This window comes from Chelon labrosus, assembly GCF_963514085.1.
Source record: "Chelon labrosus genome assembly, chromosome: 24".
NCBI lineage: Eukaryota > Metazoa > Chordata > Actinopteri > Mugiliformes > Mugilidae > Chelon > Chelon labrosus.
The window spans coordinates 2,910,037-2,922,017 of record NC_140357.1 but is presented as its reverse complement, the minus strand read 5'-3'; the positions used below and the strand labels follow the sequence as shown (position 1 = coordinate 2,922,017).

Sequence of the window (11,981 nt, the reverse complement as noted above, 5' to 3'; positions counted from 1 at the left end):
CGCGGCAGACTAATAGGTGTTTATTCAAGGGCCCAGAAATAGAAGTGGCATGTGTAACCTAACTCCGCACAGATATAAACGCAGATTATTTTGTTCTGTGGGTGCCCCCTTGATTTAACACTATTTGGCCCCATTCATGATCGGCATCCTTAGTTCACCTTGGGGGCGTGGAGGGGGAGAAAGGGCACATTTGAAGCCGCCTTGTATCTCAGGGGTGTGAGTCAAGGGGATGCCCAGAGGGCTGTTTGCACACAGAACCTCATATGTCATTTTACGAAACCATGGATGGAAAAGCAGCAAGAGAGAGAGAGAAAGAGGGAGAGAGAGAAGGCTTGGCATTTTATAAATATGAGCCCGGGGGCGAGGATTTGTGTCTAGGATGGCCACTAGCTAATAGGCCTAACAGGCCGCAGTATGTGTGCAAAGTAATCCCCACCAAGGTCAGTTACTTAAATTCCTCCCCATGGAATTATGAAGCAAACACAAACTCTGGATAAACTCCACATTGATACAGAAAAGTATGAAATCCCTGATCTTATATAGGACACATAGAGCATATGTGCCTCAATGTGGAAACACAGGCAGTTCTGTATAGAAGAGATCATCCCCCCAAAACTCTGCTTGGACTTTTAACCACCTTATTTAGCATTCTATATAAAGTTTATAATTAATTCTTTATGAGGGTGAGTCTTAACAGTTATATTTAACTCAAATTTCTCTAATCAGTACAAAATAACTTTTCAGACTGGACAAAATGTTCAAATATTTATCAGTACAATGGCGACACAAACCAATAACTTTGCAGTTCTAATGTGTGTAATGCTGCGCTTCATCTAAACTAATGTTGAGCTCCTAAGATTCAAGGAAGACCTCCTGGAACATGTCTGGGTCCTTATCAACTTAAACCAGTCCCGAAACTTAACTTTACACGGACTGCCGATTGGGTAATGCATCATGCGATTAATGGGCCAGAATAAAAAACCACACTCACAGCGCACCCACAGCTGCATCATGACTTCAATTTGCAACAAACCACCGTCAAAACCGGTTTTCATGCATGCACCGGCTACGCATGAGGGTCCCTTTAACAAGCACAATGTGCAGCATCTTGCTGAATGGAAATGTTTACCAAATTACAGTACATAAATCCTTACATGGAAATGTTCGCTTCACAAGTCCTGGATGGAAAAATGCTTATGTGTGTGTGTGTGTGTGTGTGTGTGTGTGTGTGTGTGTTTTTTTTAAATGTGTGTGCGTGCCCAAGTGTGACTGTGTTTGTTTGCTGCCTAGCAACAAGTGATGCATGTGCAAATTAGGAAAGTTCTTGCTTTATTTGCTCATGCAAATCGTTGCGAGGTATCTGTTATGAAGCCACAGAGTTACGTGTTCACCAATAAAACTAAATAAAGACCTGCTGAAAACTTCTCTCCTAATGTGCTGAGTTAATGGTTTACAGTTTTCGAGTACATGGTTTGGGTACAGGCTCTGGAACAAAGCTGAAATCCGAGTATTGTTCAGTGAGTCCAAACATTTCTGCAACAGTCATGCACGTTAAGATGAGTTGGGGATTTCATCTGCAGCAATCTGTGTCAGCAAAACCGGTGACATGACTCAGATAAATCTCAGTTGGGTGAATTTGACAGCTGGCATTTATTAGAATCTCAGATACCGTAGAGTGAGCATGGGTTTTAAAAGCTGTAGTTTGAACGAAAGTGTGACCTTTCTAGGGTCACTGCCTTAACAAATCATACCCATAATGTAGAAATGCAAATGAATAGTGTGGCTGTTCTTTGTCTAAGGTGTAAATGGTTGAAGGGATTACTGTCTGCTTTTTTTGCTTTCAAGTTGAATCTGGCTATAGTACGCCACCCAGTGGCCTCATGCAGCAACACAGAAGTTTCCTCTTATTTTTCAGTGAAACAATTCAAACATATATTTAAATATTGCATAAAATGTATTTTACAATATTAGGAAGTATTTGATCAAGCATATTAGTAGAGGAAATATATGAAAAAAGCATAGAAACTTTTTTTTCTGCGTTTACATGAACTAATTGCGGCTATTTTTGTATTTCAAGCGGGAATAATGACGATTTATTAAAAAATAGTTGGTTTTAAAATTAATTCAGCATTTATTTTACATTTTGTAAAACATTGCTACTTTTTTTTGTAGCGCCTGTTCTTTTTGGTGCATCGCGGCCACCGTAGGAGACTTCGGCATTTCCTCGTCATGTGACGGACGAAAATGTCAACATCACCGTGCACTGTGCTATTAAACCGACAAATGACAACCAAAACACGGCTTTAACTCCAGTTGGGGGAATAACATGGTCGAGTTCTCACTTGTCGAAGTCAGACCTTGATGTTCGCTGTCCGGTTTTTTGGCTGTCACTGCTCAGGTACGCCGTTGAGCTCAGCTACCGCGACATTAGTTAGCCATGCTAACGTTAGCGGGAGTAGCTAAGTGCAGAGTTTTGAACGTTTGCTAGCGTGCCTGTAAATAAAGCAAAATGACACTGCAGTATTACAATAGAGTTGTGTTATGTTTTTATTTAAATTTTCATTTAATGTATTGCAACAAATTCAGTGTACTTATAAATGTAGCTGTTATACATTAGCATTTTTACTTCCTATGAATTAACATTATGCCTTGATGGAAACGTTGCAGGATGGCTGTACCTCACACTGGCCAGTCCTCCCTTGTACACAGCTTGGCCACACTTCTCAGAAATAATGGTACGTTCCTGGGTAAATGGGTATTTTGGGAGCTTCATAAGCATCTAGTTGTAATTTCAGATAATCCTTTACTATCACTCATGAGTTGACCCTTCTGTCCTCCAGGTGACGTGGTGCTGGATGGAAGCAGCACGCTGACCCTGCAAGCCGCCAGCCTGCAGCACCTCACCAGGCTGTTTGAGCAGCACTTGCTGTCCCGGAGCCAGCAGCACGGGTTCCTCGCGCTGCCCTCCCACCCCGCCGACACCGCGTCCCTGCTGCAGCTGCAGTTTCTGTTTGACGTCCTGCAGAAGACCATCTCCCTCAAGGTGATCCGCGGGGCTCTGAAAAGGGAAATAGGGTTTTTGTGAGGCTACTTTGTGTAGTTCCTTTATGATCCCTCTGTAATTTCTGATCTCAAATGGGATTGTGTTGGATTGCAGGTGTGAACAGAGCTAACAATTGCTTTTTTGTGACTTTTTTGTGTGCAGCTCATCAACCCTCCAGGAGAGAGACTACAGTCTGTGGTCAAAATCTTCCCATTCAAGTCTCTGAAATATTTGGAGGTAGCATCTGAACAATTTTCGTACAGTTCTGTCTTTATTTCACCTTTTTTGAGCTCACGTATCTTTTTCTATTTGCCGCGCTAGCTGAAGAGGATCCCGCCACACTGTCTGGAGGGACTCAGAGGAGTTTACTCCCAGCTGGAGGTTTTTATTTGCACAAAGAGCTTCAGCTCCCTGGAGGTACTGCACCAACCTGCATCTGTCAGCAAGTTTCAGCAAGAAGCGCGCTCGCGTGGTATGTCCGGTTACGAGAAAAAAAAAATAAAAATATTTTGTTTGTTCCAGGAGCTGCTTTCGCTGTGTGGAGGCGACCTGAGCTCTGCGCTGCCTTGGCTGGAGCTTCACACCCTCAACTTCAGCTACAACTCCATCGTCTGCCTTGACCAGTCACTAGTGAGAGAAACAGACGCGAAGTCACGTCGTATCTCGTTCAAAGCAGATGTTCTGACTCAGATCTTTTGTTCGCAGAGTTTACTGAACGTCCTGAGATCTTTGGATCTAAGCCATAACAAGATTCAGGAGTGTGCCGAATTTCTAATGGTGGGATAGGCAGAATACACTTGTTATTTTTAATTATTTGTCTGTAGTTCCCACACACTTCCTTATGATATTCTCTTGCTGTGCTTCCTCGTTGCTTTCCCTTAGCCCTTGAGCGACCTGGAGCACTTGAACCTGGGCTACAACTGCCTGCAGAGGGCGCCAACGCTAGGTCCAAGCGCTAGAGCCAAGCTCCTCACGCTCATCCTCAGGAACAATGAACTGGAAACGATCAACGGTAAAGAATTTCTCGTCTTGTCAGTAATCAGCTAATGAAATTATTGAGCTGATAAAGAGCCGAACCAGTAAAAGCTGAAGGGATTGGAAGCGCTGATTGCCTTACATATGCCTGTTTGCTATGTCTGCCTGGAGAATAGCATGAGAATCAAATTAGATTTCTGATTAACCGTGCGGTCTCGATGTTGCCGGCCTTTTTTTTTTTTGATTTAACAGGTGTGGAGCAGTTGTCTTCGCTCCAGCATCTAGACCTGGCCTACAACCTCCTGCTGGAGCATTCCCAGCTGGCTCCTCTCTCCTTGCTGCACTCCCTTAACACGGTAAGGATAAACCTGTCGCGTTTAATGGACGCGTTTGTTTATTTACCCCACGTACCGCGCGCAAAAAAAAAACCAGAACAATTTCTCCTCGCAGCTGAATCTAGAGGGAAACCCGCTGTACTTCCAGAAGTCCCATCGCACCTGCACCGTCCGACATCTTTCCCCGAAGGCTGCCAGCCTCAGAGTGAGCAATAATTATAACTGAATATACATTGTCTGCAACTCTAGTTTGTTAAGTCATCATCAGTAGTCACTAGTGGCTACAAACAAATTTCACAAGTGTTACCTTTTTGATTCTCTCCAGCTCAAACTTGATGGTTCCCCATTGTCCTCATCTGAGATATCAGTAAGTCAATTTTTCTAATGCAGACATTTTTTTCTTTCTGATGGCAGGTTGTTTGACTGTGCCGCTTGTATGTTTAACCGACGTTTAATACAAGATGACTCTCCTCTGCAGGTTCTGCCCAAAATGGGACAGCAGATCGTGCCAGCTCAGACTTCGGTCGCCGCGTCGACGGAGCGGAGCAACCAGGAAGTGTCGAGCGGACCCGGCGAGCTGAGCGACAGCCTGTCTGTGGGAGAAGTGGGGGTGTCGCGCTTACGCAAGAAGAAGTCAAGGGTAAGGGGGGGTGCTTCGGTGTGTGCCGAAATGCTTGTTCAGCGCAAAAGCGGAACTGTGATTTGATAAAACCGTCGATGTGTTTTTCAGAGTAAGGTGAAAGTAAGGAGAGCCAGCATATCTGAGCCCAGTGATACTGATTACGAGCCCAGACGTCTCTCATCTGCGCAAGGTTTGTTATCAAACCGTGTGTTTCTCCTGTTATTGCCATGTCTTTGTAATATAATAATTAACGTGTTTTTTTTCTCTGTTAGCAATCGTCCTCCCTCACCAACACGAGATCGAGCGCATGTCCAGCTTCAGGGATCAGCTGGGAGAAGATTGGCTGAGATACCAGCACCATCTAGAAGGAGCATCGCCCTCTACCATCACCATCACCACCACTACTACTGTCAGTACAAAGCAGCCAACCTCCCAAACCCTCTTCAATGGCCTCAACTCAAGTCCTGTCCAGCAACAGACTCTGGGAGTCGTAGAGGACCTCCCACCGCCGCTTCTCTCCTCAGAGGCCAAAGTGGAGCCACCAGACACGGAGGCAGACCTCGAAACGGAGTCCACCTTGCTGTGGCCTGGTCATAGCACCCAACAAACAGAGTCCACCTTAGAGGACAGCGTGGCGGGCCAGGGAGTTGTAAGGTCAACTCAGCCGAGCCCAGAGTCTGTGAGAGCAGCGAGTGGAGACGCCAATCAAGAAGAAGAAGACGACTTGGGAGGTATGGTTGTTTTTATTGCTAAAACAAAAAAAGTTTCTTCGGTTTTTAATGTCTCTGTCTGCTGTTCTTCCTCGTTAGTGGACCTGTGTCACCCGTTGCTTGTGGGTGTCTTACCCGATGAAGAGGAAGTCGGCGAAGGCCGGGGGGGGAGGAACAGGAGAAGGGAGGTGTTCCTGCGCGTCAAACAGGGCCTAGTGCTGGAGGTGGACACGCAGTGCGGTCGGGAGAGATGCCGCCTGGAGCTGGACAGCCTGGCCAGCGTGGAGACAACAGAGGCCGCGTGGACCCGAGAGGTAAGAGAAGACAGTGAAGGGTGGAGAGGAAATCCCTTGCGAGAAGGAGGCTAAAATAAGCTTCCATTCATATCTTTATATTTTCAAACTCATGAATGAAACTGGGCAGCTTTTACAGACTTGACGAACGTGTATGGTTTCCCCCTAAGGATACAGAAAAGCTGCTTCCGGCGGTGGAGCTTCAGTTTGACTACATCAGCAAGGAGAAAAGGAGGAGATGCTACGTTCTGCTGGATGACGACCCAGTGCAGGCGCTGCAGGTTGGCACGCAATCACGCACTCTCCAAAACAGATCTATGTGTTTACGCCCACGTGAATGACGTGCTTGACATGCATGACAGATAGAGCGAAGCAATGCACATAAAGAGGACGGCACACAAACTGACTTCTTGGCCATATTGTACAAGTCTGATCATGCTCACATGCCACCCATGGCTCAGACCCTTTATTATTATTATAGTACAGTCTGTACCATGTTTACTGCCGTGTTCCTGATTTTTGTTCGTAATGTTACGCAACACGTCAGTATTCATTGCCTGATTTTATTTAAGACTAAAACTGTAAAACTTTCTCGGCCAGGCTCTGACCGACGTACTCTCTCGCGTGGTGGAGGAAAACCAACGCCGCGACTCCTCGCTCTGCCCCGGCCGGGCCCGTCTGCAGTGCCTCCGCTGCCGGTCGGAGTTCACGCTCCAGGGGGAGGCTGGCGAGGAGGAGGCCGGCGGGGGGATGAGGAGGAGAGGGTCTTCGATGCTGGGCGTGGAAGGACAGGAGGAGATGACGGAGGCAGAGCGAGATGAGGACGGCAAAGGTGAGAGCGAGGAAAGGGAGACAGGAAAAATGTGGATAAAACTAGATGCATTTAGCTCACACTTCATCTTTAAAGCGCTGTCAGGATCCTAAACAGACACAAGAACAGATCACACGTTGTAAGAGGAGAGTCCCTTTGACGTCACGACTATTATCAAGCTTCCCGACTGGAAGTCTGCACAGGGTTACAGAGTTTCACAAAACAAAATGCCGCTTACAGACACGCTGGAGTGAAGCATCCCCCGAGTTATCTCTTTTCTTCTATCGCCAAGCACCGTGTTCTGCCGAGTTTCCACCTCTGTAATCACCAGGAGACAGATAACGCCCTTTGCTCCAGCTCCAGCAGTCGCCTCGCAGCCATCCAACCAAACCCGACATTAAGACCTGCTCGGGCACGCTCCCTCAAAGCGCCGGCTTTGTTCGACAGATGTTTTGGGGATTTTTTTTTGGAACCGCGCTCCTTTGTTAGTGCACTTAGTGCGCGGCTCTGCTGAAATTTCAGGCCACGCAGGCCCTTTTTTTTTTTTTTTTTTTTCTTCCGAGGCACGTGTCTGAACTTAAGGCATTTGTTTGACTGTGGGTTGCAGAAATATGTTCCCCGCAGGTATCAGAAAATGCGGAATGAGAGCACAAATGTTTTCTGCCGTTTTCTTGCTTTCTAGGTCAGAAACATTAAAACATAGACAGAGTCAGATTATAAACTACAAGACTCATTGTTTTAGCTTCAACATTTTTCATTTCATTTTCATTTCACAATAAAATGAGAACCAGTTTTTAATTTATTAGTATCATAACTGCATTTCTACCATAGTCAATATAACCATGTTACCATGAACTACTTATTCTGATCTAAGAGGAGCCCTTTCCTTCTAAAATAATAGCTATTTCTGTTTGTTTCTTCAGGAAAAGCTCGTATTTGTCCTGAATGTGGCAGCGATCACGTGGTCCAGGTGGCTGACCAACCAGCTCCCTACTGCAGCACCCCCGTCCATCGCTCATCAAGGCCTGAAAGCGAAGACGACCTTCTCGATCTAACCCAGAGCACTCGGAGCGCCAATAAGGTCTTCGAGATCGGATCTGTTTTTCTATTTTGCTGCATTAGTAGTTTCTTAATTGTTGAAAAAAAAGTCAATGTCTGTGATTTGTCTGCCCCGCAGCTGGACGACTACACGGATGCGAGCATCAGCAGCAGTCCCATCCAGGAAAACGCCGCCACCACCACCGCCGCTACAGAAGACCCCACGTTCGTCACTGCCCAGGGAAGCTCTTTCTTCATCGGGGACGGTCCGAGCGACACCAGCAGCCTCTCGTGCAACACGGAGTCCCAAAGTAAAGAGGACCTCGCAGGGAGCTACCGCTACGCTTCAATGGACGCGACGCCGCCTCAAGTCCAACTTCCACCCGCAGGTCGCTGCAGCTCTACTGGTGAGTTTTGTGTTTTTTTAGAACTTAGCATTTAGTGCAGCAGGGTCCAGATTTAGGCCTCAAGGACATTTCAAGCTCCTTTCTGCAAAAAGCATCTTGGTGGCCATTCAAATTGCAATTATGGCTTGATCTCTATTCATTTATATAGCATGCATGTAGCCAAGATGGCTGCTGAGTCGTTTGACCTGCCAGTAAGGTTAATGTATAAGACAAGCTGTTTTTATAAGAAAGTAGGAACCTGTACCTGAAACTCATTACCTAAAATGTTTACCCACTCACTATGAACCCATGCTCCACTGTTTGACTGCACTGAAAATGTCAGAACGCAGACAGTAAATATCTTGTCTTCGAGACTGACAAACGAAGTGTTTTTTAACGTGCCCGCGTCGTAAAACGAAGAGAAGCAGCAAATCCTCGCGTTTCAGATGCTGGAACCGACAGTTTAATGGACAAATCGTGTCAGGCGCGCACTTTTCACGTCCAAAATAATATTGTGATGTTGGCAGGGGCTGTTTATTGGAGGCGAGCCCAAACAGCAGTAAAATATAAGCTGTATTTTATTGCTCCAGAGTCAAATTCTGCTGTTCGTATGGTCACCGTAAAGCACATCAGATGTGGCATGTGGTGTAAACTGTTTACGTCAGCTTTATTGCCCTTTCCTAAAGACAGATTTGAGTCCTAATTGAAAGCGAGTAGAGATGGGAAGCATTTGGATCTCGTGGACGTTGCGCGGCGCGGAAATTCTTTGAAGCCGCTCTGTATCTTTGTGACAGCATGTGATTTCCCCCCACATCTGTCGGCCATTTTTAGATGAACCACATGGTGAATGTGCAGCAAGACAGATTGGAGTCATTACGGGAAGTGATGGGAGAGGAATGAAAGCCCGGGAGAGGGAGGGCCGAGTCGTAATAATAGCTTTCTGCGTCTTTTATTTTTTTTTTGTAGATCTGTAGTTGCAGAGTCAACGCCATGTAATCTGTCCTTCTGAAACCTCTGGAGGCAACCCATCCTGAAACACGCTCCTTATAGTATCTTTTCTGAGTGACACAGTGCGCCCTTTGTTGAGGAATCTTAATTACCCTCCCTTGCTGAAGACCTCCTTTGTCTCCAAAGACACATGAACCTGCGCGTGTGCACGCACCTTTACAAAGAGGCCATTCTGAAGGTCCTCGTTTTAATCTGATCTCCGTTTGCGCTTTCTTCAAATCAAAGGCTTTCGGTCCCGGGCCGGTCCGTGCCCTGTCACTTCTGATTAGCCGCGACCGTTCATCAGTGTTTAAATAGCTTCTATTGCTGTTCTTATGCAGATTTATTGCTCTTAAATGCCTTTCTGCATGAGGGCTGTTTGGCTAACGCTGCAGTCTGCCGCAGAAAGATCTGGCTTTGGTTTCATAAAAGCCAAGAAATATGTACGTCTCCTGATGGCTGCCAAGAAACTATAGCTTACCTATTAATATAAGATATTTGAGAGTAAAAAACAGTGCATTATCTTTGACTATAAAGCTGATAAGCTCTTGATGTGTTTGCAGATGATTTGGACTTACTCTCCGAGGACTACGAGGCCGTGGATCACCGGCTGAAGCTCTTCCTGGACGTAGAGGTCTTCGAGGAAGAAGAGGAGCTCCACTCTTTCCTCAAGGTTTGTTCGAGGGTTTGAGTATTTCTCCACCACGTCATTAAGCGTGGCTAAATAGCGCTTCTGCCATCGCAAAAGGCCGCATTCAGAGTTGGAAGGAGCTGTTTTCCGGCGCTTTAAATCCCAACACTGAGGCAGGAATTGTTTCCAGACTCTGTCACGGCAGCCTGTGACTGATCGCTCAAATTTTACAGTAAAATGTTTTTACATTGGTGTTATTGTTTCTTTTGTGATTGCGGTTTTAAAAAAAACAAAAGCCTCCTCTACTTATCTCCCATATGGCGAAAACATTCCAGTTTAATGGGTGGTGACAACTTTAAGACCTGCTACATTTCATCTGCGGTTTCATCTCAGTCAGCCAAGATGAGCACTGTCAGTAAAATTCTCCGAGGAGCTCATTCATCCCTGCTCCTCTTCTTGCGAGCTCCTTTGTCTGGTTGGCGCCCCCCCCCCCCCCCGTCCGCGACCGCCCTTCGGACGCTCTTTAACGCGCAGCGCGCCCTGGAAGCCCTTCAAGTCGGCGGGCTCCGCTCTGCGAGACACCTGGACGGAGAGCAAAGAGCGGAACGGGGCCGAGCAAACCGCAGCTGGAAACAGGAAGTCCTGCTCCATTCATCTTGGTCGTGTTTATTTACCCAGTGACAGAGGGCCGCTCAATGTTTCACTTTTTCACTTTTGCGTTGTTTTAGAGGAAATGAAGCAAGACCTCAGCCCACACGTTTGTTTTGAAACCTCCCAAGAACATGTGAAAAGTGGCGTTGCTCGAGAGTTCATCCTGGGTTGAGTTTATGCCTCTTTGATGCTCTTTATATATTGTACCGAGGCGGTGTTGCTGTTAAGTTTTTCCACTATGCTGTGTGCAGATGTCAGCTGTGAAATACGGGGAGCCTGGGAGGTTCCCTCGCTGTTGGTTGTGTCAAACCAGAGAATCTATTTCCTGGAGATGACTTCAGATGTGCAGTAAGTAGAGCTACTTTTTTGGAATGGAGAAAGTAATTTATATTCCTATATGTCTGTATTTTTATCATGAAAACACAAATATGCACTGAAATTTTAATGTTTAAGATAAAACAAGAGCTCAGAATATCTAAATTACTCACTTGTCACTGAGAGCAGGTGAACTTGGAGCTCAAAGCCAAAACGAAAACTGAAAGAAGTCTAAAGCTACGTCAGTGACACATTGACATTAAAGGAGTACTGCAGGCGGGGACAGTGGTTCAAAAGAGAGTGCCACACTGCAGGTAACAATTAGGCCTTTTCATGTTGCTGAAAAGCTCAACACCCTTCAGGATATGGATAATATTGCATAACCTGCCCAGGTTTCTGGGTCACATCTTGAGAACACATTGACCTCAAAGTGTCTGCCGAGTCTTTTCTCCCTCTGCCAGCTTCAGCTCCTCTCCTCTTTTTTCTCGTAAATGAAGGGGAAAAGATCACTCAAGCCCCCCTCTCTCGTTCTCGGCTCTCGGCGAGCGAGCCAAGAATCTGAATCTGGCGTTATATCTTAATCCCGGAAAAATGCTCGGATTTGTTCAGCGTTAAACTTCAACAAACACGTTTTAAAGTGTTGTTCTGGCAGTCACACCTTCTAATGTCAGAGATCAAGTAAACCTTTTAATCCGTGTTTGTGTGACAGTGCATTTTCTGATGCCTTAAAATCGTTTTTTCCTCCCAGCAGAGGCCAGCTCGCTGATTGGCTGCAGAAGAAGGACAGCTACCCAATCCTGGAGCTCAGCTACCTGGAGGTGGGGCTGGGCTCGCAGACCATCCATATGGAGTTCGGCGATGGCGGTGTGGCGTACACCCTGCTGGTGAGGGACAGTGTGCGCTGCAAACGCTTCTTTGGCATCTTGACAGGTAAACGGAGACAAGATTATTTCTGTTTTGTGGCTGTAGTCAAATAAGGAAACACAATCACCCTGGTTGCAGAACCCTCCTCAGACTCTGAGGGAAGATGCTGCACAATAAAGTCATTTAAAAAAAAGTTGTAGAGCTCGGTTATAAGCCCGAGGCGGGTATTAGAACAGCATGTTCCTCCCGCAGACAGAGAAACCAAACCAGCTCCCCTCACAAACTAATACTATACCATGTGTGCGCTTTGTGACGCAAAT

General features: G+C 46.2%; 1 protein-coding gene across 1 annotated transcript in view; it reads left to right on the top strand.

Annotated features, from left to right (window-relative positions):
• The first annotated feature begins 2,071 nt into the window (after nucleotides 1–2,071).
• stk11ip (serine/threonine kinase 11 interacting protein) overlaps nucleotides 2,072–11,981 on the top strand; it is a 17,491-nt gene continuing 7,581 nt past the window's right edge. Inside the window, 23 exon segments of the mRNA XM_084574316.1 lie at nucleotides 2,072–2,398; nucleotides 2,668–2,735; nucleotides 2,841–3,043; nucleotides 3,206–3,280; nucleotides 3,365–3,460; nucleotides 3,566–3,673; nucleotides 3,749–3,820; nucleotides 3,926–4,055; nucleotides 4,271–4,374; nucleotides 4,469–4,558; nucleotides 4,679–4,720; nucleotides 4,832–4,993; nucleotides 5,084–5,165; nucleotides 5,248–5,706; nucleotides 5,785–5,999; nucleotides 6,149–6,259; nucleotides 6,579–6,810; nucleotides 7,713–7,870; nucleotides 7,967–8,234; nucleotides 9,764–9,873; nucleotides 10,734–10,761; nucleotides 10,764–10,830; nucleotides 11,546–11,727. Coding sequence (XP_084430442.1) covers nucleotides 2,669–2,735; nucleotides 2,841–3,043; nucleotides 3,206–3,280; nucleotides 3,365–3,460; nucleotides 3,566–3,673; nucleotides 3,749–3,820; nucleotides 3,926–4,055; nucleotides 4,271–4,374; nucleotides 4,469–4,558; nucleotides 4,679–4,720; nucleotides 4,832–4,993; nucleotides 5,084–5,165; nucleotides 5,248–5,706; nucleotides 5,785–5,999; nucleotides 6,149–6,259; nucleotides 6,579–6,810; nucleotides 7,713–7,870; nucleotides 7,967–8,234; nucleotides 9,764–9,873; nucleotides 10,734–10,761; nucleotides 10,764–10,830; nucleotides 11,546–11,727 — 3,061 coding nt within the window. The 5' untranslated portion in view covers nucleotides 2,072–2,398; nucleotide 2,668.